Here is a 25927-nt window from a genome sequence, read left to right on the forward strand (position 1 = left end):
TTGAACTTGCACACCGCAACCTAACCCCATAAAGAACCCTCACGAAGACCATGGGTTAGTACACAAAGCGTAATTGACAATGCTTACCATACCATGGGATCACTTTGTTGGGTTTTGTAGTAATTTCAAAAAAATTCCTACGCTCAAGCAAGATCAGGTGATGCATAGCAAGGAGAGGGGAGAGTGTTGTCTACGTACCCAACGCAGACCGACTGCGGAAGCGCTGACACAACGTAGAGGAAGTAGTCGTACGTCTTCACGATCCAACCGATCAAGCACCGAAACTACGGCACCTCCGAGTTCGAGCACACGTTCAGCTCGATGACGATCCCCGGACTCCGATCCAGCAAAGTGTCGGGGAAGAGTTCTGTCAGCACAACGGCGTGGTGACGATCTTGATGCACTACAGCAGCAGGGCTTCGCCTAAACTCCGCTACAGTATTATCGAGGACTATGGTGGCTGGGGGCACCGCACACGGCTAAGGAATAGATCACGTGGATCAACTTGTGTGTTCTAGGGTGCCTCTACCTCAGTATATAAAGGACCAAAGGGGGGGAGGCTGGCCGGCCACAAAGGGTGCGCCAGGAGAGTCCTACTCCCTCTGGGAGTAGGATTCCCCCCCCCAATCCTAGTTGGAATAGGATTCGTGGAGGGGGAAAAGAGAGAGAGGGGGCCGGCCACCTCTCCTAGTCCTAATAGGACTAGGGGAAGGGGGAGGCGTGCAGCCCATGTAGGGCTGCCTCTTCTCTTTTCCACTAAGGCCCATCATGGCCCATTTAGCTCCCGGGGGGTTCCGGTAACCTTCCCGGTACTCCGGTAAAATCCCGATTTCACCCGGAACACTTCCGATATCCAAACATAGGCTTCCAATATATCAATCTTTACGTCTCGACCATTTCGAGACTCCTCGTCATGTCCGTGATCACATCCGGGACTCCGAACAACCTTCGGTAAATCAAAATGCATAAACTCATAATATAACTATCATCGTAACCTTAAGCGTGCGGACCCTACGGGTTCGAGAACAATGTAGACATGACCGAGACATGTCTCCGGTCAATAACCAATAGCGGGACCTGGATGCCCATATTGGCTCCTACATATTCTACGAAGATCTTTATCGGTCAGACCGCATAACAACATATGTTGTTCCCTTTGTCATCAGTATGTTACTTGCCTGAGATTCGATCGTCGGTATCCAATAGTTCAATCTCGTTACCGGCAAGTCTCTTTACTCGTTCTGTAATACATCATCCCGCAACTAACTCATTAGTTGCAATGCTTGCAAGGCTTATGTGATGTGCATTACCGAGAGGGCCCAGAGATACCTCTCCGACAATCGGAGTGACAAATCCTAATCTTGAAATACGCCAACCCAACATGTACCTTTGGAGACACCTGTAATGCTCCTTTATAATCACCCAGTTACGTTGTGACGTTTGGTAGCACCCAAAGTGTTCCTCCGGCAAACGGGAGTTGCATAATCTCATAGTCATAGGAACATGTATAAGTCATGAAGAAAGCAATAGCAACATACTAAACGATCGGGTGCTAAGCTAATGGAATGGGTCATGTCAATCAGATCATTCAACTAATGATGTGACCTCGTTAATCAAATAACAACTCATTGTTCATGGTTAGGAAACATAACCATCTTTGATTAACGAGCTAGTCAAGTAGAGGCATACTAGTGACACTTTGTTTGTCTATGTATTCACACATGTATTATGTTTCCGGTTAATACAATTCTAGCATGAATAATAAACATTTATCATGATTATAAGGAAATAAATAATAACTTTATTATTGCCTCTAGGGCATATTTCCTTCACACTTGATCCCTCTCGGTACATCTTCTACGCTTTATGGGTTGATCAACTTGATTCACTCTTTAACTTAGTCTTGGTCAACCTCTCACAAGACCAATCTTTAGGTAATTCCTTGAATAGCACCTTGGTCGACACAAACTTTCCTTGAAACCAACACATGTACTCCAAGAAAAGCGTATGGACAAAACCTTCAAATATAACTCAAGGCAACCATTAGTCCATAGAGATTGTCATCAATTACCAAAACCAAACATGGGGGCACCGCATGTTCTTTCAATCTCCCCCATTTTGGTAATTGATGACAATCACTTTCAAGAGAGTTTAATACAAGGAATTATGCATCACCATGCAATGCAACAACCAATAATGCATGCGTATGAGATGCAAATGCTTAGGAACAAAACCAAAGCAAGGAGAAAACTCTAAAGACTTCTCCACAAAACTCTCCGAAACCTCCACAAAACTCTCTGAAACTTCTCCCCCATTGGCATCGATTGCCAAAATGGGCGAAAAGCTTAGAAGGCCAATATAGATTGAGTTCCTCCAGAAGTTGTGTATTTCTCAACAAGAGAGTGGAAAGCAATACACATAACCAACGGTAAATACTTGAAGGAAGACAAACTATATTGAGGCCCAAAGATTGCTAAAGGAAGATATGCCACAAAGACATAATCGACAGAGACACAAGCAATCAAGTGATCAAAAGATACCAATTGAAGCAAGCAATCAACGGATATCAATTGAACCAACTAGACCAGATATCCTAAGAGCCACATGAATAAAGGATATTATGATATGAGCAGAGGAGTGTTCTAAAGAAACTAGAGAAGCTCCCCATGATTTGTGCACATCAAGAATTTTTGTATTTGGATACAAAGTGCACAACATAGGATCATAGCTCCCCCAAAATCAATATAAACTTACAACAAGTGCAAGTGAGCAAATAGGAAACTAAGCCTAGTACTTGCGACAAACACATGGTTGAGCAACAAGTAAAAGAGGCAACTTAAGAATGGGCTCAACCAAAAAGATGTGTGAGAGTCAAGGCAATGCACTTGAGAAGACTAATGTACGGATGAGCATTAAGCATCAATAAAGTCTTGAAAGAATGAGGCAACACGGTGCAAGGCCTATCATTCCCACACACAACAAGCAAATGGGTTCACAAGCTTACTAATAAGCATATAAAGAACCTATGCTTGTGACAACCCGTGGTGAAGATAGAAGATGAAAGCCTCATCAAGGCGAGGGATACCAATTAAGATGGCAAAAGCCTCGTAAAGATAAGCATGAGGAAAATAATCTTCACCACACAAGAGTGCATCAAGATGCAATGAGATAAGACACGCACTCAAGGCAAAAGCTTTCACGGAGCCACCAAAGAATTAACATAAGAAAGACAAGGTGGCCGTGAAAGAAAGGATATCAACTAGATATGCAACTTTTCTCAAGTGTATAAGATTCTAGGTAGACGAACTCATGATGATATATATATCTACAAAGAAGGATGTACACCCGAAATAGTTGCAATACGAGGAACAAGATATCCACAAGGAAATCATAAATATACCGATAAGATATTTGCTTGAAAGCATAGCACATAGCTAGATAAGGTCTTATTGTATATAAATGAATTCCTACTACACAACCATCAAAGACATCGCAACTAGTAACATGAGATCATTGTTGGGATGCTTTGAGAAAGGAAACAAGTATCACAAGAAAGAATGGATAACATGCCATGATACAACCTACACAAGGTTGATGTAAGAAATGTGTGCATGAAGTATATGAAGATACTTGTTACCGAGATAACATTGGAAGGATGTAGTAGATACCAATTAAAGGTAGATAGTAGTTCATTGATCATACTAGCTTGACTCCAATAAGCACATGGTGACACCACCTTCCTTGTGAGTGAGCCGAGCATCCAATGCATCTCAAATTGTTCCTAGAACAACAACACAAACAAACTGGTACCCAAACTCATTGGGACCAAAGAGTTAGAGAACCAACAACACATAGGACAAACTCCACATAAATATGTGCATATAGATATGAAAATGAATTACATGCACATCTCATCCAATTTGAGACATGGAGGAGTTTCCCCTATATATTGGGTCAAAGAAAGAAAGCATGCCAAAGATACTACACGAAGTTAATATGCATGCTCAAGACTTTCAAGAACCGATACCAAAAGACAAAGAAAAACCAAGGAAAGAAAAGATACCAAATGAATAAATCATCACTTGGAGGGTATCCATAATGGATCCAACAAGGAATGAGATATCCATTGATATACACAAAGAAGAGACATCAAACTCCCAAAAGAGAGGATGGTTCCAAACAAACCAAGCTCTCTACAAAGTTTCATGATGGCACAAAGTACCAAAACGAAAATGGCTTGCCTTCCACCAACACACACTTGATAAGGATCGCAAGATGAGTGTTTTATAGAAAATAGGATAGCTCCCCCAATACTAGTGCATTATAGAGAATTTGCATTTGAATACAAAATGCACAAGGTGGGATCACCACTTTCACTATATCTAGAAAACACTAGACAAGATCAAGAAATACACAAGATCCACAAGTGATATGGAAGACAAAGGGAGTTGATACAAACCTTGGCAAGAGAAAGGGCAAATAAAAAGAAAAAGCCAATGTAAAGATGATCAATAGATTCTACCACAAAAGTGAGTACCAATTGTCAAAAGACAAGAAGTAAATGGAAATAATTCCCGGTGGTAGATAACAAGGATATCCGACATCATCTTCACACCAAACAAAAAGCAAAATGCAACTTGTAGAGCTAACATGCCACCTAGGAACAAGATAATTTACAATATCAACTCTAGATGACAATATCTCAAATGTACACATTTTCTAGGCTAGTAATATACACATAGCATATTACTCCCCCATAATGTGATACCAATTAAGGAAGAACAAGAGGCAAATAAAAGGATCCAACAAGAGATAATTAATGGACTATTTAGAATTTGAATTTCTCATGAGAAGACATACCACATAGCGACTAGATAAGCTTGCAATATCAATACTAAGTGGTATTCCCCATGTACCCACCTTTATAGGATTGTGAAGTGCACAAAGCACATCACTCCCCCATAATGGGATATTCCATTAATCTCTCACAAGAGCCAACTAAGATATGAATAAGAAGCATAAAGGCTCTACGCACGACACACACGTACATGATGTGCAAACCAACACACACATACTTGACTGCTCAAGATAATCAAGTTGGAAGCACAACATATACAAACACATGCAAGGAACGAAACCAAACATGCAAAGGGGCAAGTAACTATCAATGTACACAATTTAAGCACGAGTTACCGCAAGGAGGAACATTGGATATAAGATAGAAACTTGATAATCCGAATGACTTGGCTTGAGACAATAAGAATGATGAAGTCCCCTTAATTCTTCATAATGTAGCCAAGTCTCCAAGTGACCTCCAACAACACCTATTGATCAAGTATGAGATAGTTGGTCCCCAACCAAGTTGGGTCCTAAGAGGTTAGTCACAATAGGCTTGGCTACCCAAATGATTCTTTTCTTGACACCACTTTGAGCACAAACAAATTTGGCGAACACATTGCCAACCTTATCCTTCCCAAGAGAATAGACATCATCAATAATAATTGGGTTGGATAAGTTACCACCAGTGCATGAAGAAGCGAGGTGACCTTTCTCACGACATAGGTAGCAATGTCTACTCTTCACTTTCTTCTCACTTGATTTCTCAACTTGAGAAGCATTAGCTTGAGTCTTCTTGGGAAGAGGCCTTTCTTCAACTTGAGGTTGAGAATGAGAGTGAATTTGTGGCCGCTTCCCTTGTTGCTTGTCACTAATGGGCTTCTTCTTCAATGGGCAAGATCTAACATGATGCCCTTCTACTTTGCACTTGAAGCAAATAATCTTGGCCGAATTCTTGACTTGTTCTTGGCCCTTCTTCTTGATCATCTTGGACTTATTCTTCTTATTGGAGTTGAATCCAAGTCCACCTTCGTCATTGGGGGATTTTTGCACACTCAAGATATTGTTGAGTGTGGATTTCCCTTCATGACTCTTTTCCAAGTCTTTCTTCAAAGAAGTGACTTGGGCCTTGAGCTCTTTGATTTCCTCTACATGGTTAGTCTCAACACAAGTACTAGAGGAAGTATAAGCTTCATCGTTAGAGCAACAAGGTAAGAAAAGCAATTCATCACAAGATGTACCAACATTGTGAGTAGATGAATTATAAGGACTAGCACATGGCAATATAGCATTTTGACTAGAAGTAGTGCTAGTATCCACATGAGGCTCACTAGATGTTACCTTAGCAAGCATGGCCTCATGAGCTAATTTTAGCACATTATGGGATACTAGAAGATCATCATGAGAGCTTATGAGCTTTACATGATTTTCTTCCAACATTCCATAATTGCTAGGTAGCAACTCAAGTTGAGCCCTTAGCTCAACATTCTCCTTCAATATGGATGCTTCACAAGAGATAGAGTTAGTAGCACAAGCATCATCATTAGCAACAAGAGGAGAAGACAACTTGGCAAGCTCTTTAGAATATGAAGCTTTAAGTTGAGCATGAGACTCGGTGACTTTGATGAGCTCACTCTTAATGACCCTTGAGCCATTTTCGAGGTGCTCAAAGTCCTCAAGGAGTTTAGCATGCGCAACTTCAAGCTCCTCATTTTTAATTTCAAAATCATTGGCCACCTTAAGAGCTCTATCACGAGATTCCCTCACTCTAGATAATTCTAGAGCAAAAGTCTCCTCAAGAGATTCCTTGGTGGTTTGTTCAAGTTCGAGAGCTTGGGAGAGGTCCGCAATCTCATTAGCGTAATCACGCTCATGACCTTCCATTTTATCAATAGTGACCTCATGCTCCTCAAGACGAGATTCCAACTCATCAATATATTTCTTGCCCTCAATGGCAATGGACATGATTTCCATGAAGTTGGAACGAGCAATTTTATTTTTATGAAGAGCTTTAAAAACCATTTCCCCCTTAATTTTTAAGGAGGCAACATTATCATTCTCTTCATCATTATCCTCATCATCGTTAGTATCAACATCATTATAAAGAGACATATTGGGTTTCAAAGTAGGAGATACCTTTGAAGCCTTAGCCATAAGGCAAAAAGCAATAGATGATGATGTAGGATCCCTTGAAGCACCATTAAACACCACATCTTGTTCCATGTAGTGTTGGGTTTCCTCTACATTGTTAGCACAACAATTCGAGGAAATATATGTATTTTTATCATGGCAACAAGACATAGTACACATATCATCATGAGATTTAGTCAAGCAATTTCTACATGATATGCAAGGACTATCAACACAAGCATGTGAAACATTTGGAGTGCTCGAAGTGTTAAAGCCCAAAGAAGGATCATTGCAATAAGATAGTGATGAAGGATCATCCACAATAAGCATACTATCATCATTGCAATGACCAACACTACTCACCATATCATTACCTTGTGGCAAACCACATGTAGGTGAACTAGAAGAAGTTGAGAAGACTATACGACCAGAGGTGGAGGGAGAACAATCATCCCCACAAATCTTGGACACACCATATTTATCTTGAAGCTTCGTCCACAACTCATGAGCATCCCGGAACGGCATGAGTTGAAATATAACTACATTGCTCAAAGCATCGAAAATCACATTAGAAGCTTGAGCATTGAGATAAGAGTTTTTCTCATCCTCTAAAGATAATCTTTGGGGATCCTTTGGAGGAGAAAAACCCATATCTACAATTTGCTCTAAATTTGGGTCCATGACCCTAAAGAGATTAAGCATGCGAATTACCCAAACATCAAAAATTTTGCCATCGAAACTAAGAGTGTCAGAGAATCCTAATCCCCTAGTCACATCTTTACTCTCTAGGCGGTTAAGCCTAACAAAGAGAGACGAGGCTCTGATACCAATTGAAAGTCGTGGATGTCGTCTAGAGGGGGGTGAATAGGCGTTTTAAAATAATTACAGTTTAGGCTTGAACAAATGCGGAATAACCTAGCGGTTAATTTGCCAAGCACAAAACCTAAAACAACTAGGCTCACCTATGTGCACCAACAACTTATGCTAAGAAAGATAAGCAACTATGTGATAGCAAGATATATGACAAGAAACAATATGGCTATCACAAAGTAAAGTGCATAAGTAAAGGGCTCGGGTAAGAGATAACCGAGGCACGAGGAGACGACGATGTATCCCGAAGTTCACACCCTTGCGGATGCTAATCTCCGTTTGGAGCGGTGTGGAGGCACAATGCTCCCCAAGAAGCCACTAGGGCCACCGTAATCTCCTCACGCTCTCGCACAATGCAAGATGCCGTGATTCCACTAAGAGGGACCCTTGAGGGCCGGTCACCGAACCCCGTACAAATGGCAACCCTTGGGGGCGGTCACCGAACCCGTACACTCTGGCAACCCTTGGGGGCGGTCACCGGTACCCGTCAAATTGTTCGGGGCGATCTCCACAACCTAATTGGAGACCTCGACGCTTGCCCGGAGCTTTGCACCACAATGATTGAGCTCCGAACACCAACAACCGTCTAGGGAGCCCAAGCACCCAAGAGGAACAAGCTCAAGGGTACCAAGCACCCAAGAGTAATAAGCTTCTCAACTTGTAACTTCCACGTATCACCGTGGAGAACTCAAACCGATGCACCAAATGCAATGGCAAGGGCACACGGAGTGCCCAAGTCCTTCTCTCTCAAATCCCACCAGAGCAACTAATGCTAGGGAGGAAAATGAGAGGAAGAACAAGAAAGAGAACACCAAGAACTCCAAGATCTAGATCCAAGGGGTTCCCCTCACATAGAGGAGAAAGTGATTGGTGGAAATGTGGATCTAGATCTCCTCTCTCTTTTCCCTCAAAAACTAGCAAGAATCCATGGAGGGATTGAGAGTTTAGCAAGCTCGAAGAAGGTCAACAATGGGGGAACACGAGCTCAAAGGATAAGGTTCATTGGGGAAGAAGACCCCCTTTTATAGGAGGGGGAAAATCCAACCGTTATGTGCTCAGCCCGCACACGAGCGGTACTACCGCTCCACGAGCGGTACTACCGCTCAGGTGGAAGAAACAGGGAAAAGGAGCAACAAAACATGAACCTTGGGGCGGTAGTACCTGCAGGAGACAGCGGTACTACCGCTGGGTTAAGCGGTACTACCGCACCCTTCGGCGGTACTGCCGCGCAGAACGAAGGGTAAAGGGAAAGAGGGAATCGGGCGGTACTACCACGGAGGAAGGGCGGTACTGCCGCTAAGGAGCGGTACTGCCGCACTACTGCCGCAGCGAGGTACCGCACAATCCGACACAGAAAAAGACCCCTCGAATCGACGCGGTAGGGACCTGGTAAGCCAACGGTAGTAACTGCTGCGGAGTCACCGCCGGTACTACCGCCGCGGAGCGGTACTGCCGCTTGTGACTCCTCAGCGGTACTACCGCTGGGTACCACGGTACTACCGCTGGGACCCTGACAAAAACCACACTCAAGAAAACAAGAACTGCCATAACTTCTGCATATGAGCTCCGAATTGAGCAAACTCAAGCTTGTTGGAAACAAGACGACGAGTAGTATCAAAACAGCGACTGGTTATAGTAAGAAGAGGCAGGGGAGGTATGCCAACAAATAGAGGAGTGAAACCTCCAACCGAGAAGAACCGGCAAAACCTCCAACATCGAAAACATCATAGAAGAAGCATGTGAACTCCGTTTTCGATGAACTCGAGCTTGTCATCAAGATGACCATAAGCTCTAAGACTCTCAAAGAGAACCAAATAAGAACCAAGAAAGATGATGCAAGGATGCAATGGTTTGAGCTCTCAGCGAACGATACGATCAAGCTACTCATCGAGAGCCCCCCTTGATAGTACGGCAATCGATCCTATAACCCGGTCTCCCAACTACCATCATGAGACCGGTAAAATAGAAAACCTATCAAGGGCAAACCTTTGCCTTGCACATGGTCCACTTGAGCTAGATGATGACGATCTTGACTCTCTCAGGTTGGACCACCTTTCTTGATTGGGTTGACTCGATGAAGACTAGTTGATTGCTCCCCCATACTCCACTATGGGTGAGCCACTCTTCCGCACATCTTCACAAGTCCATTGTCACCACAAAGGACGGCAAGCTTCAAGCATTTGATCTCTTCGTGATGCTCCACTTGAACTTGCACACCGCAACCTAACCCCATAAAGAACCCTCACGAAGACCATGGGTTAGTACACAAAGCGTAATTGACAATGCTTACCATACCATGGGATCACTTGATCCCTCTCGGTACATCTTCTATGCTTTGTGGGTTGATCAACTTGATTCACTCTTTAACTTAGTCTTGGTCAACCTCTCACAAGACCAATCTTTAGGTAATTCCTTGAATAGCACCTTGGTCGACACAAACTCTCCTTGAAACCAACACATGTACTCCAAGATAAGCCTATGGACAAAACCTTCAAATATAACTCAAGACAACCATTAGTCCATAGAGATTGTCATCAATTACCAAAACCAAACATGGGGGCACCGCATGTTCTTTCACTTTTATTATAGTAGAGGAGAAAATGTATAAATAGCAAAGGAGTTATTTTCATAATTACTTTAGAGCATCTTGATGTAGATGCAAAAAAATAAAGAAAAAATACATCTCAGTCTTCCGGAGATGTAAACTAAAACACCTCACAGTGCAAATATACATCTCCACTCACTGGAGATGTAAAAACGCCAGCCACACGCCAACCGCCAACTGCCGTTACATTTCCTTCCCCCAACCATGTTTCTTCCTCACACCACCCCGCCGCACCGCCACCGCCTGCCCGCAAGCCCGCCGCACCCCGCCGTCGTCGCCCCGTGCCAGATCCGCCCCCTCCGGCACCCCCGCCGCCGGTTTCGACCGCCGCCGCCACCGCACGCCGCAAATCGGGCGTTTTTCCACCGTCGCTCGATTCCGCCGCCGCCGTCGCCGCCCTGTCCACATCACCGGCCACATCCCCGCACCGCTGCCGCTCGATTGCTCCACGGTCGCTACCCGCAGCCCCTCCCGCATCCTGCCCCGCCGCCCGCAGCCCCGCCATGCTCCGGCCGCCACGTCCAGCTCGCTCCTGTCGAGTTTCACCCACCGCAACTCCTCTCGTTTGCCCCAAAGGACGCGTCTCGCTCCCAGTTATTTGTAGAGCCAAATGCCACTGCAAACCGTCGCCTGTAGAGCAAACCCGAGGCACTCCGCCATGCTTGATGGTCGCCAGCGGCACAACTACTTTACATCTTCATTTGGATCATCGGTTGGACTTGCACTCTTACATCACCATTTTATATCTTTATTTGAGATTAAAAAACACTTTTTGAAGATGTATTTTTTTTACATCTCCTGTTTTACATCTTCTACTGAAGATGCTCTTAGTGATTTAAACGCTCTTATATTTCTTTACAAAGAGAGTATATCTTATCTTTAGGATGCTGGATGGCTTAGGAACTCGCCCCATGTTAGCTCGCGCCCATCTCTCGATATGATCTCTCCTTGGTTTCCTTTTTTTCCCATGCATCCTGGCGTTTTGGCCCTTGTTATGAAATGAAAAGAGAATTCGGGTGGGTCGGGGAGGGGAGCCACCAATCATCCATCAATGTAGAAGTACACTTATTCGCTGGCTAAGGGAGTGTATTCGCACCATCGTTTGTCCGTGTCATAATAATCATCATCATCGTGCGTTTGCCTGGATTCTTTGATACAAGTAGTTGCTTCAAATTCTCGCCCCCCTTACCAATTATTTTCATTAGCCACGCAAAAAAAGACAATTATTGTCAAACGTGCCGTGGTGGATACACTCCATTGGTCATGGTCCTCCTAGCTGGCTATGGCGAAGGAGGATGAGGCCAAACAGCATCGGAGGCTTCTTCAAATTAACAGCTGTTAACAGTGATGTACTGACTCCGTCTTAAAACTAAGATTTATCTGTTTGTGTTGTCAAAAGAAGACACTGATTTGTGTGTTTATGTATCCACGACTCTCTAGTGTTGACGTGGCACATCGATCGGTCCTCGTCAAGCTGGCCGACTGGTCAATTTAGGGAATAAATTTTCAGAATTAAATCACAGGCAGGCATCCACAACATCACGAGTTTACCATATAATATCTCTGCGCTCGTTTGTAAAACGCGTTTGAAAGACATTGTTCCTAACAAAATTTGGCCACACGGACGGGTACAAACACACAACCCGAAGAGACTAGCTACCCACTTCGTGGTCCAAGAGACAATCCTTCCTCCCCGGACAAAAATGCCAACGTCCTCAGCTCAACTTTCAGCCCTGAGCATCAAACAAATTGCTTAACCAGCATACAGCCACTGCCCATGTAAATAACGCAAGAGTGCACATTCGGCAGGCCGCATGCTGGTTGGCCGAAAAAATGGCTCGGCTGCTCATGTGCTCAGTGATCATGTTGGTGCTACAACAACCACTGCAGGAACACGAGGATGATCTGTGTCAGTTTTGATTTTGCCAGACTTGAGAAACCTCTCATAAAATAAGTTTGTGACAATTGCAAACATAAAGATGAGTGAAGTACTCACGGAATATGTGCCGACCATGGCCTAACTCTTTGTCCCAGCAGAGCTCAGATATTTGAGCATGTACTCGTTGGAGGAACAAGTGTCCGCCAGATCCTGGTGCAACTTTGTTATAGACTTCTGCAATGACTTGAGAGCAGGAAGCAAGGTCCTGGAGTTCTGCTGGATGTAGCTTCCATCAACCTTGCAAAGCTCCTGTAACGAAAATATATATCAGGATAAGATATCCAGTGTTTCACCAAAATCAGCAGCTTTGGTAGAAAAAAAAAAGGAAGAGGAGAATGGTACCTGAGCCCAGAGCAGGATGAACTCCAGATGGGGACAGCTTTCCAGGAGGTCAGCGAATGCATCAATCAATCTCTGAAGATACTTGAAGGGTACTGATGAGCAGATTGCTCGTACATTGGATGGATCCACAGCAAAGATGCATTTCTTAATCAAGGAGTCTTCGTTTAACCGGAGGCTCAGTACAAGGGCTCTCTGTTGTTGGTTTTCTGCAAGAGCTTCCTCCACTTTCTGTACAAACACGAAGCACAGGAATTTGTTATGGATTGATCAGCACCATCTTGGGACAATCAATTCTCAAAAAAGACATGAAGTAAATACCTCAGGAGTAACATCAATGTCAAGATCTGTTGGATCAAAAATAAATGATTCATCAACCGAGTACAACAGAACACCATCAGTGGTCGCTGCAGCAAAAGATCTTCCTGTTGGAGCAAATTTCACACATTTTGTCCGAGCTATGGGCCTTCCACGATTTGCCATGGATCCAGGTAAACCATGCCCCAGGCTACCTCTTGTTTGTTGATCAATTCCATCCTCAACATCACTATCTTCGTCGTCGATTAGATCTAGTGGACCAGCATCAGTCATATTTTTTGAGTTCAGAAAATCAAGAACTCCATCCAATGAAAGATTGCGAGTGATCTGGAATCTACGCAACAGCACCTGCACAGATGACATTGGCAAATACAGAAGACAATGAATAACTTCAATCATTAATGTGAACAACAAAAGGCATTCTTACAAAGTTACAATCATGTCAATCACTGAAGATAATGTCAATGGACACCTAACCACATGCATCTTAGCTGTTACCACAACACGAGGGGCAACATTCAGATGTGGCATTGGCAAATATAGAAGACAATGAGTAACTTCAGTCATTAATGTGGACAAAAGGCTTCTTACAAAGTTACAATCATGTCAATCACTGAAGATAATGTCAATGGACACCTAACCACATGCATCTTAGCTATTAGTATCTTTTTAGGTTCGTGAGGTTACCAGGAAAATATTTTTGGTGACCAAGTCAAGCAAACATTGGGTTACCAACTAATAATAGACAAAGTTTTTACCAAACTACAGTAATTGACACGAGTACATGACAATATGGCTTGATAACAAGATTGTAAAGAATGAGCATATATAAGATGGGAGGCGCCTCTAAGATAGTAAAAATAAAAGAAATGAGGAATCGAGGATAATTGGTTTGATGCCAACACTTGGCATTGCCAATACTTGGCAAGGCAACAATTGGCAATATCAAAAGTTGCCAAAAATTGGCAACTTCTTGTGAGGTTGGCAAGTAAAATGGTAGCCAACCAAGCACTAGCCAATATTTGGCATTTGCCAAATGTTGGCATGCCAATTTTTGGCATCAAAGCAATCATGCTCGAAATGTGTGTATTCTACAAAGTTATTTTATCACAAGAAAGATTTCCTGACCTGTTCTCCAATATCGTACATGCAGATATATTTGCTGTTTCCTCCTGCTAAAATATAGCTTCCATCGGCAGAATAGCACAGCGTCGTGAAGTACTTTCCTATACTTGTATTAGCTGCAGATCTTCTATCTGTCATGAGGCGCCCACCAGAAATATCCCTGCGACCTTCAATTGTATACATCAATAAGCCATCAAAAGGATCCCAGAAATTGATTAGGCCATCTAGTGTGCTGCATGCAATCTGCCTTCCGTCAGGACGATAAGCCAAGGTAAGAACATCATGTGAGTGTTGAAACGTTTCCACAGCACCCTTGCTCTCAAATACATCCCAAAGACGAACGGTCTTGTCCCACGATGATGAAGCCAAAATAGCCTACCAAACATAAGCTAGTTACTCTTTCTGTGAATTTAAAAAATACATAGAACCAATAATAGAGCAGTTTCAGCACAATTTCCTTGTGCGAACTAACAAAGTCCATTTGTTCCAAAAACAAAGTGTAAGTTCTAACAACAAGGAATGAGAACCAAAAAACATCAAAGCATGGACTTACACTGATTGGTGAAAACATTAGACCATGAACTGGTCCTTGGTGGCCACTGAGTACATCCAACAAACGACCAGTCTTCATTGACCAAACATAAATCTGCATGTAACACGTTGTGGTTATCGAGGGACTAGAAGTAGAGCATAGTCCACAAAAGGATTGCCAGAAAAATGTTGACTGCATACACCCACCTCAAATGAATCAAGTGTTCCAGCACAAATTACTTCCCCACTCTGATCTGCCGTTAAAGAAACGAATTGTCTAGGTGAAGGGGTCGTAAATGTCTTGAAGTTACGATAACGGAACAGATCCCACGCTCGAATAGTCCCATCAAGGGAGGCACTGAGAAGAGAATGGTTATTGGCCATAAAATGAACTGCAGTAACAGCATTTGTATGCTCGGAAAATGTTATGAAACAGAACCCAGTGGCAGCCGTCCAGACCTACAGAGAGCCAGTCACGTGTGTCAAACTTGCAGTGCAGGAGAATGATACTTAACAATTAAAACAATATGGTTTCAAACCTAGAAAAACTTGTGATAGTTATCATTTCTGATTTTCAATACATAGATGAATAGGTGCCATTTTTCAATTCAAATGAATAAGATTGACGTAAGTAGTTCTTCAAAGAGGTTAAGAAAATCAATTACTTCCTCTCAATAGCACTTCATCAAGTATCTCGACCTACTTTATGAGCCCATAACTCGTATTATAATTAAAAAGGCTTTCAACCAAATATCAAACAAGGAAGTTTTCCCAGAGACCCCAAGCAGAAAGGGGACATAATAGCGACTGAAGTTTTATCTAAAAATACCCTCCATCAAAGTATCTCAACCTACTGTATAAGCACTACTTCTAAGTTGTAACATAGTTAAAAGGCTTTTGAATACCACAGCAAGCAAGAAGCCTCCCCACTCCCCACCCCCCAGGCCCAAACAGAAAGAGGACATAACAAAGAATGCAAATGACATTACTACTTCAAACACACCTTGACTTTGTTATCATCAGCTCCAGTAGCAATTAACTGAGAATCTGGTGAGTATGCAATGCAGTTCACATCAAAGTAGTGACCCTGCTGCTTCAAAATGTAGGTCTCTGACCGCCACTCCCACACCAGCAGTTGCCCAAGCTTGGCGCACCCAAAAACTAGCCAATTCCCCAAGCTGTTGAAAATAGCAGTAGTGATCTTCTCCCTTGATATTGACAGCTGGCAGTGGCACACAAAATCCGGCATCTGGTACAGCCCAAATACCCCATTAGAGAACCCAACCACCACCATGTCAAGATCCCGGTGGTAATCACAGGCTGTCAACTTAGCCGGCGCCTGCATGAAGAAGTTCTTCTTCTGCAACTCCCACTTTGCCAAATGAAGTGGAGTGGTGCTGGGCTCTTCCAGTTCTCCCAAGCTCTTCCTCTTCCTGCTCCCAGCATCAATTTCCGGCTCACCATTCTGCTCTGATTCCTGCTCCGGTGTCCCGGGTGAAGGTGGAGATGCAGCATCATTGCCCTCCACCAAATTCCAAGTAAAGATAGCTCCGTCCTTTGAAACCGTGTAGACCCCGTGGACTCTGCCCGTCTTCTTATCGGTGGCGAAGAAGGCGCCAATGACAGCCGCGCGGTGGCCGAGGAAGAGAAAGGGCTTGTTCCCGGTGCCCCGCTTGACGGGCAAGATGCGGGCGGTGAGGTCCTTGCAGGCGACGAGGAGGGAGGCGGAGTCAGGGGACCAGTCGAAGGAGGTGACCCCGGCGGCGAAGCCGGGGAAGGTGCGGAGGAGGTGGAAGGGGAAGAACTCCTTGCGGAAGGAGGGCGAGCGCCAGATCTGGACGAGCTTCCCGACGGCGACGGCGATGAGCTGGCCGTCGGGGCTGAAGCGGATTGCGGAGGGGGCGGCCTTGAAGGAGACGCGGTGTAGGACGGCGCGGCGGCGGAGGTTGGCGTAGAGCGCGCGGCCCTTCTCGTCGCAGGCGAGGAGGAAGTCGCCCGAGGGGGAGGTGGCGAGGCGGGCGATGTTGGCGGAGGACTCGAAGGGGAGGGTGAGGGAGGAGGAGGCGGCGAGGTCGGTGGTCGCGACGCGGTTCCCCACCGCCGAGAGGAGCACGGAGGAGTCCCCCGCGAAGACGGCGTCGCCGCCGCGGTACGGCGCGCCCAGGAGGTTCTGGAAGCGGTAGTTCATGGCGGGGGCGGGCGGCCGGGCTGGCTTGGGGGCTAGGGTTTTGGGGTGGGGAGGAAGGGGACGAGGAGGGTGTAGTTGACGACGACAGGGTTTTGCCCTGGATTCGAAGTTTTGGTGGGCCGAATGGTTCGGCCGGACACTTGGAGATGGACAGTCTCTGGCCCAACTGTGGAGCGGGCCAAGATGAAACTGAACATGATTTCTCGAAAAAAAAGGATGAGTCTGAACATGACCTGTCAGACCGAGTTTTTTTTCTTTTCAGGTAGTGAGGGAGAGTATGGTTTGAATTTAATTAAAAGAAAAGAATGATTCAGCTTCCATTACGAGCAGGTCAGAACGGACCCCTCAATTAGCTTACTCCCACATTTCGAAGTTCTCATGCATTTTGCATTTCATTGAAAATATCTTCATTTATTTCAGAACTAATTCAAAATTGAACAGTTATATTCAAAATGTCTTCTTTTTTACAGCATGCACAGTAAGTACCTTTTTTCATTTCTTTGGATGATTTGAAGATTGCTCACCGCACATGCATATTATCTTTCGCATGGGCATCAAGGAGTTTTTGCTCTAAAAGATTGCTTAGGTGGAGAAGTTTGTAGCTAGATAGGGAAGTTTCGAGTATACGACTGATGCTCCCAGCCCTATAGCAAAAAATAATATAATAATTGTAAAAGAACGTATCTTTTGTGAAATCAAGTATTGTACTTGTATAAAAAAACTAGGCAAAGAATACGTCCATGATATTTCGGGCGAAGAAAACAAAGCTAATCTTGCTCTAATAATAAAAGGGCAACTGTTTCGTAGGGAACAGAATAGAGTGGCAGATCGATTGGAAGAAGCTGCAGCACCGAGAGAGCCGCATCTTTAACAGCAACAATAACAATCTTTTGCGTGCAAGAAGAATGAAGAACAATCTCTTGGATTACACTCACATATTTATTGCTATGGCCAAGAATATAATGTTTAAACACTGAATTTACTCCAAGAACTTAAACAACAGCCTAGAATATTGAAGTACAACAAGTAGCAGAGATATCATCCTCCCACACTTGTTCCTTTGTTCTTAAGAAGATAAACATCATCATAGTACTCGAATTACATAACAGTTCCAGAAAGAATGACTGAAAGTTGGAAGTTGGGTCACAATCAGGAGTATTTGTAACAATGAAGAACTGGCAATGCAGTGGTGAGACATGTAGTATTTTTTCCACCTTGGTTTTTATATCCTTCTTTCTTCTTTGTTGTGAGTATTTGATCCATGATCTATAGAGATTGGATGGAAATAAATAGGCCCCTTATGCATTCTTTCTCCCTTTGATGCCCGAATTTATGAAATTAATTTGGATGTGTAATCTTTGAGCCTACATCAAGATATTGAGTGGCAACTTCTACTGCAGTAAAACATCTGGATTTGATACCATACATGAACACGATCAAATGTGTAATAGCTTGATTTTCTCAACAAAGAAAAGAAAACATTGCACTCCTATTTAATTATGAACATGGGTTGATTACTCATTAAGGAGACGCACAACGCTGTGGCCAGAGAAGCAGCAATGAAAATGAGACGAAGAATGTTGGACATCAATTACTCTTATGAGGATTTGGAACCACCACAGATTAAGGCGAGAAAGGAAGCACCACATATTAAGGCGAAATTACTCCATTTATCCGTCTGTGCACTGTTTAGGAGGATTTTTTTTGGAGGGGGGTGTCTTTTGAAGGGAACGACGAGGAAGAGGGCGGATGCGTCGGCGGGAGCGGCAAGCGAATGCATAGGCGGAAGCGGCGCTCAACGATCATATGTGCCGGCAGTAGCGCTCGCTGTGCGGGGGCATGCGGCATCGCGTCGACGCTGGGGCGGCGAAGAAATTCGAGGGGTGCAGTGGAATGGTGGATGCGAGTGGAGTGGGCGATGCGACGACGACGATTGATGATTATCTGTACTGCCAGTTGTGTTGTGTTCCAAAAACATCCAAGATTTTTTTTTTGTAAATTTACCACTCACGACATATATTTTGGGACGGAAGGAGTACTATTTCTGGCCGGGGCACCCGAGGCAACGGCTGCCATGGACGGTAGCCTTGCGCTTGCCCGGCGCGTCGATGCGGAGGAGACATGAGAGAGAGGACAGGGGCACGGGGAGGAACGAGGAGGTGGCGGAGAAGGGTTCGTCACCGTCGTGGCAGCACTCTCCGATGGGAGTGGTGGTCGAGGGCTGCGAGGTTGGAGGGACCGGGACAACGAGCGCTCGCTCCTCTATGTGTTATGTGTCTGTGAGACAACGCAGGGGCGGAGGAGGGGGTGGATGGAGAGGGCTCGAGGGGAGAGACGAGAGGAGTGGGGGATCGGCGGCCGGCGGCTAGGGACAGTGAAATAGGGAATAAGAACAGAGACAATGCGTGCAATTTGTATTGCAATGACTGTCTCTTTTCTGAGAGCGTGCATGTTTGTGTAATCCAAATCGTCTGGGTCAAGCCCAAAAAGTTTATAAAATGTTCAAGAAAAACATCTGTTCAAAAAATATTCTTTTTCATAGAAATGTTCAAAATTCATAAAAAAATAACTCTTCTTTAAAAAGTTTTTCAATTTTTTTGCAAACGTTAACTTCTATTGAAAAAGAAAATTTTAACGTTTAACCTTATCTTTGACGTATATTAAAATTGGATATAAAAAATGGTGCATAATGACACATGAAGCAGGTTGTGCATTTTTTTTCAAAAAAAATATATTTTCAGAAATATGTTGTACAGAAAAATGCTATTACCCCTCAAAAAACAAAACATTATTACCCCTAAAAAAGATTCTTTGCAAGGAAAACATTTGCTCAAAAAGTGATATTTTTCAAAGAAATGTCCAAATTTCATAAAATGTTAACTATTCTTAAAAAAGTATCTAATTTTATTTTAATGTTTAACATTTTCATTGACGTTATTACAATTGGATATAAAATGGTGCATAATGGCACATGAAACAGGTTCTGCCTTTTTTCGTCCAGTGCAACACACGGGCATGTCTACTAGTAGTACTATTCAAGTTACTTTTGTCATCACTAATTTATCCATCTTTTGCCCTTAGGTCATTGTGAAACAGTCGATGAAGCTTTTTATACTAATACAGTACTTGATTATATTTGATTTTTTTTGAAAATTTGACTTTTTTACTGTTACTAAATTACTCGTATTTGGTACATATAGGGTGCACTCGCGCCAAGTTCCCTTTGGGAATTTCCGAAGTTTCTTAACATGTCTGTTAATTGTTGGTTAAAATGACTAGTGACTATTGCTCAACAGATGGAATTGGATGTTGAATGAATAACAAACTCATATATAGCTCGCATCAAGTTCCCTTTGAGAATTCTTGACATGTCTGTTAATTGTTGGCTAAAATGGTTAGTGACTATTCCTTGACAGATGGAATTGGGTGTTGAATGAATAACGAACTCATACAGATGGAATTGAGTATATATTTCGGGACTTGGCTATATGTCAATTGCGTGGAAAAAGAAATTGTGCCGGTCGCTTTTTTGAGCCGCCCGATGCAAAATCACTGGCTGAAAACCCTTTCTTCAACCTTCCATCGCCCTTCTCTTCTTCCTCGACCCACCGCGTCGTCGCCTGCCTAACCGCCTGCTTCTGCCGCTCGCGACGCTTCCATGACCGCCTCGACACACCGTCCTCCCTTGAGCCGTCACCGCCCTAAGTTAGATAGTGCCATAGTGGGGTGCTTCTCTGGTAAATCGCCACCCCATCATAAGATGAGCCGTCACCGCCCTAAGGCTGGTTGTAATGAAAAGTATCATAGACTAGTAGTCTATGATACTACATCCCTAATGCATATTATCATATGTTGGTATCATAGAGGACTATATTTATTGTCATGCATGTGGTATCATGATATGATACTCAAGCCTCTCTTTCTTCATTTAATTCTATGTCACCTTATCAAAATTGCTTAGTTGACATGCATGATACTACCTATGATACTTCCATTACGGACAACCTAAGTTAGATAGTGCCATAGCGGGGTGCTTCTCTGGTAAATCGCCACCCCACCATAAGATGAGCCGTCACCGCCCTAAGGCTGGTTGTAATGGGGAGTATCATAGACTAGTAGTCTATGATACTACATCCCTAATGCATATTATCATATGTTGGTATCATAAAGGACTATATTTATTGTCATGCATGTGTTATCATGATATGATACTCAAGCCTCTCTTTCTTCATTTAATTCTATGTCACCTTATCAAAATTGCTTAGTTGACATGCATGATACTACCTATAATACTCCCATTACGGGCAGTCTAAGTTAGATAGTTAGATAGTGCCATAGCGGGGTGCTTCTCTGGTAAATCGCCACCCCACCATAAGATGAGCCGTCACCGCCCTAAGGCTGGTTGTAATGGGGAGTATCATATACTAGTATCATGCATATGATACTAGTCTATGATACTACATCCCTAATGCATATTATCATATGTTGGTATTATAGAGGACTATATTTATTTTCATGCATGCGGTATTATGATATGATACTCAAGCCTCTCTTTCTTTATTTAATTCTACGTCACCTCATCAAAATTGCTTAGTTGACATGTATGATACTACCTATGATATTCCCATTACGGGCAGCCTAAGTTAGATAGTGTCATAGTGGGGTGTTTCTCTGGTAAATCGCCACCCCACCATAAGATAGATAGTAAGGGTGTTCTTATAGTAGGGGTGTTCTTCCCCTACGCCGGCGGTCGAGAGAATCCTCACCCCACCGTAAGATAGATAGTAGGGGTGTTCTTCCCCTACGCCGGCGGCCTTGACGACTTCTTTTTCGTCTCCGATGCTTTCTTTTTCATTCTTGAATTCAACTGACCCAAATTCGAATTTCAGTGACTCGCATTTAGCTATTGTGTATAAGTTCGTTAGTTGGTTTTATCGGTCGATGCATTTGTTGCGATGATGATGTAACAGAGAGAGAAAATTGCTTAGGTACGATTTTTTTGGGCAAGAAACGACCAATTCGGAAGGCAATTCACAAGACTCTTTTCTCTTCGCTTTCAACAGACTCACAAAAACACAGAAGAAGATTATTCCCGAAGCCGCAACAGCTTCCGGCCACACGACACACGCGTCACAGAACAACCATCTTCACTCACAGAGCACCACGAAGCGCCTGCCTCACCGCAACTCATCTACACACTTTATCCGACAGGCACTTCAGCAAAGCTTCACTTCAGCTTCAGAGTTCAAGCATCCTCGTCCATGCCGTCCTCGTCCCCGTCCTCCATGACCCTCATCTTCTTCACGGCCTTGGCCGCCTCGCCGCCGCCGCCGCCGCCGAGGGCGCCGTTGGGCACCTGGATGAGGATGTCGGACCTCTGCCCCGTCTCGGCGTTCACCAGCCCGCCGCTGCGGTCCACCCGGTAGGCCAGCTCGTCCTTGTCGGCGGCGTCGATGTACACAGTGCAGTTCTCGTCGATCTCCTCCTGGATCAGCATCTTGGACAGCTGCGTCACCACCCTCTTCTCGATCCACCTCCTGATCGGCCGAGCGCCATACACCTGCAACAACAAGCCGGGCGAACAGAATCAGAGTCAGCGTCCGAGTCCAAAGAAGGTGAAGAAATTCAGAAACTTCGTAAGGATGCGGTCACGTACTGGATCGTAGGCCAGCGACAGGATGACGTCCAGCGCGGCGTCGGTGACGGCCAGTGCGACGCCGCGCTCGGCGAGCCGGACGGCCACGTCCTTCATCTGCAGGCGAGCGACCTTCCTCAGCTGCTCGTGGGACAGCGGGTCGAAGATCACGATCTCGTCCAGCCGGTTCAGCAGCTCCGGCCTGAAGTGCCTCCTCACCTGCACACACACATAAGCCACACGGAATTCAGCATCACATTGCAGATCAGAGTTTCTGTGATGGAGATTGAACTGATCCATACATACATACCTCCTGCATGACGAGGTCGCGGGCGACCTTCATGGAGTTCTTGCCCACCATCCCGGCGAGGAGGTGCTCGGCGCCGAGGTTGGAGGTCATGATGATCACGGTGTTCCGGAAGTCCACCGTCCGGCCTTGCCCGTCGGTCAGCCGGCCGTCGTCCAGCACCTGGAGGAGCGTGTTGAACACCGCCACGTGCGCCTTCTCCACCTCGTCGAACAGGATCACGCTGTACGGCCTCCTCCTCACCTGCTCCGTCAGCTGCCCGCCCTCCTCGTGTCCGACATAGCTGCATTCAGAAGAACAATTTAACCAGCACCCAAATTCAGTCTCTGTTTACAGCTAAAAGAATGCAGCAATGGACAAATTTTAGTAGAAATCATCAGTGGCTGCTCAGTGTGCTTACCCTGGTGGCGCGCCGATGAGGCGAGCGACGGAGTGCTGCTCCATGTACTCGGACATGTCGATGCGGACGAGCAGGTTCTCGTCGTCGAACAGCTGCTCGGCGAGGGCCTTGGCGAGCTCTGTCTTGCCCACGCCGGTCGGGCCCAGGAAGAGGAACGACCCGGTGGGCTGCTGCGGCCGCCCAAGCCCCGCCCTGGACCTCAGCACCGCCTCGGCGACGGCGTTCACGGCCTCCGTCTGCCCGACCACCCTCGTGTGCAGCCTGTCCGCCATGCCGACCAGGCGCTCCTTGTCGTTCTGCCCGAGCCGGGTCACCGGGATGCCGGTCCACCGGCTCACCACCTCCGCGATCTGCTCGGGGCCGACGGTCTCGGTGAGCATCAGGTTCTCGCCGGTCTCGCCCTCCAGCTTCGCAATGGCGGCGTCGATCTCCTGGAGGGCGCCGTACTTGAGGTCGGCGACGCGTGCCAGGTCCATGCGCCGCTCGGCCTCCTGCAGCGTGAACTGCAGCTCCTCCCGCCGCTGCTTCAGCTTCCGGATCTCGTCGATCCGCTCCTTCTCCTTCCTGTACTTCATGGTCAGCGGCTGCAGCTTGTCCCTCAGGTCGTCCAGCTCCTTCCTCACCTCCACCAGCCGGGCCTTGCTGGCCTTGTCCTTCTCCTTCTCCAGCGCGTGCAGCTCCACCTCCAGCTGAATCCGCTTCCGCTCCAGATTGTCGATCTCCTCCGGCTGGCTGTCCAGCTGCACCCTCACGTTGGCGCACGCCTCGTCCACCAGGTCGATGGCCTTGTCCGGCAGGTGGCGGCCCATGATGTACCTCGCCGAGAGCTGCGCCGCGACGACGATGGCGCGGTCCTGGATGCGCACGCCGTGGTGCCCCTCGTACTTCTCCTTGAGCCCTCGCAGGATGCTGATGGTGTCGGCGACGCTCGGCTCGGCCACGTACACCTGCTGGAACCGCCGCTCGAACGCGGCGTCCTTCTCGACGTACTTGCGGTACTCCTCCAGCGTGGTGGCGCCGATGCACCGGAGCTGGCCCCTGGCGAGCATGGGCTTGAAGAGGTTGGCCGCGTCCATGGACCCCTCCGTCCTCCCGGCGCCGAGGACGAGGTGTATCTCGTCGATGAAGAGGATGACCTTGCCGTCGGCCTCCTCCACCTCCTTGAGCACGGCCTTGAGCCGCTCCTCGAACTCGCCGCGGTACTTGGCGCCGGCGACGAGCGCGCCCATGTCGAGCGCGACGAGGCGGACGTCGAGCAGGTTGCTGGGCACGTCCCCGCGCACGACGCGCTGCGCGAGGCCCTCGACGACGGCCGTCTTGCCGACGCCGGGCTCGCCGATGAGGACGGGGTTGTTCTTGGTGCGGCGCGAGAGGATGCGCACGACGCGGCGGATCTCCTCGTCGCGGCCGATGACGGGGTCGAGCTTGCCGGCCACCTCGACGAGGTCGCGGCCGTACGTCTTGAGCGCCTGGAAGGTGGTGTCGCCGGAGGCGGACTCGACCTTGCGCGAGTTGTCCCCGCCGCGGAGCTTGTCGAGCTCGGCGCGCACGCGCGAGGCGGACACGCCGGCCTCCTTGAGGCAGTCGGCGATCTGCGCGTCCTCGAGGAGGCCCATGAGCAGCTGGTCGACGGCGAGGTGCGAGTCCCCGCGCTTCTTCTGCGCCGACTGCGCGCGGCGGATGGCCTTGATGAGCGCCGTGGAGGCCGGCACGGAGTCCGGCGGCGGCGACTGCGACGGCAGCTTCCTGAGCGCGCCGGCGAGCACGCGCTCGAACGAGTCCCCCGCGGACGCATTCCCGCCGGACGCCCCCGCGACGGCCTGCCGCAGGATGCCCGACTTGTCCGCCGCCAGCGCCGCCGCCAGGTGCAACGGCGTGATCTGCGCGTGGCCGGCCTCCGACGCCGCCTCGTGCGCCGCCACCAGCGCCTCGTTGGTCTTGTGCGTGAAGTTGTCCGGGTTCATGGCCGCTGCTGCTGCTTGCGCTCGCACTCTACAATGGATCGAACGGGCAGAGACTTTGGGTTGGAAGATTGATTGGGATCGGCGAGTGTTTGTGGGATTGCTTTGGTTCTGAGTTCTGATGGTGCTGGGGGCCGGAGGGCGGTGGGCATAAGAAGGAGGGAGCGGAGAGTTCGCCGGGAGTCTAGAAGGTAGTGGAAGCGGCCGGAAACGGAAGCGGCGAGATGGCACGGGAGTGTTCATCTGACGCTGTGGGGCCGCGCGCTCTCCTGGCCGTTGGATTGGCAGGGGGAGGGCCTCCGATGCGCGACGCTTGTGCCCGCAGTGGATGCGGTTGTTCGGTGTCGGCTTTCTGTGGGTTCGTATCTAGGCCGTAGTGTCTGACCTGTGGGGCTAGGTGAGTCCTCGCCCGGGTCCCACGCACCATTTCTGGATTTTTTTTCCCGTTCCATCCAACAAGTTCACGGCGGGATCGATCCGGTCACGAGGTTTTCTCCTGACTCCTGGGGATGTACCTGCGGCAATGACACGTCCGCGTTGCCAACGCCAGGTGTCAAAATGCTCGGGGTCGCTCGGTCCAAGTGTCAATGCCCAGGGCACCCGCACGCTGTGTAGCCGTGCTTCACTGGTGGCTGTTTGCATAAGTGGTAGTACCTTCCTCGTGGTTTACAGTAGCCTCGTTTGTATTTTAGGTCATATTTAAATCATAATTTTGACTAGCAAAATGAATTTATATGTCACAT

At 46.7% G+C, this 25927-nt stretch overlaps 2 protein-coding genes across 2 annotated transcripts; both read right to left on the reverse strand.

Moving 5' to 3' along the window:
* Positions 1–11971: 11971 nt before the first annotated feature.
* On the reverse strand, positions 11972–16938 carry LOC125525220 (periodic tryptophan protein 2). Its single transcript, XM_048690233.1, has 8 exons — positions 15697–16938; positions 14901–15152; positions 14716–14808; positions 14166–14537; positions 13041–13385; positions 12723–12950; positions 12438–12629; positions 11972–12325 (listed from the first exon to the last, which is right to left on the reverse strand). The coding sequence occupies exons 1-7, from the start codon at positions 16879–16881 to the stop codon at positions 12459–12461; spliced, it is 2646 nt and encodes an 881-aa protein (XP_048546190.1). The 5' UTR covers positions 16882–16938; the 3' UTR covers positions 11972–12325; positions 12438–12458.
* A 4965-nt stretch (positions 16939–21903) lies between these two features.
* LOC125525232 (chaperone protein ClpB1) lies at positions 21904–25325 on the reverse strand. The gene is made up of 4 exons (XM_048690238.1): positions 23224–25325; positions 22827–23106; positions 22538–22735; positions 21904–22441 (listed from the first exon to the last, which is right to left on the reverse strand). Exons 1-4 carry the CDS (start codon positions 25185–25187, stop codon positions 22127–22129), a joined length of 2757 nt encoding a protein of 918 aa, XP_048546195.1. The 5' UTR covers positions 25188–25325; the 3' UTR covers positions 21904–22126.
* Positions 25326–25927: the final 602 nt, after the last annotated feature.

The sequence above is a fragment of the Triticum urartu genome, chromosome 1 (assembly GCF_003073215.2).
Source record: "Triticum urartu cultivar G1812 chromosome 1, Tu2.1, whole genome shotgun sequence".
Classification (NCBI taxonomy): Eukaryota; Viridiplantae; Streptophyta; class Magnoliopsida; order Poales; family Poaceae; genus Triticum; species Triticum urartu.

Coding starts and splice junctions, on each gene's coding strand:
- LOC125525220 (XM_048690233.1), bottom strand. CDS start 16,881: ATGAACTACCGCTTCCAGAACCTCCTGGGCGCGCCGTACCGCGGCGGC. Junction 14,809..14,900: donor GAACACTTGATTCATTTGAG/GTGGGTGTATGC, acceptor TGTTACATGCAG/ATTTATGTTTGGTCAATGAA. Junction 14,538..14,715: donor TAATGTTTTCACCAATCAGT/GTAAGTCCATGC, acceptor TATGTTTGGTAG/GCTATTTTGGCTTCATCATC.
- LOC125525232 (XM_048690238.1), bottom strand. CDS start 25,187: ATGAACCCGGACAACTTCACGCACAAGACCAACGAGGCGCTGGTGGCG. Junction 23,107..23,223: donor CTCATCGGCGCGCCACCAGG/GTAAGCACACTG, acceptor TTCTGAATGCAG/CTATGTCGGACACGAGGAGG. Junction 22,442..22,537: donor TGTCGCTGGCCTACGATCCA/GTACGTGACCGC, acceptor TTGTTGTTGCAG/GTGTATGGCGCTCGGCCGAT.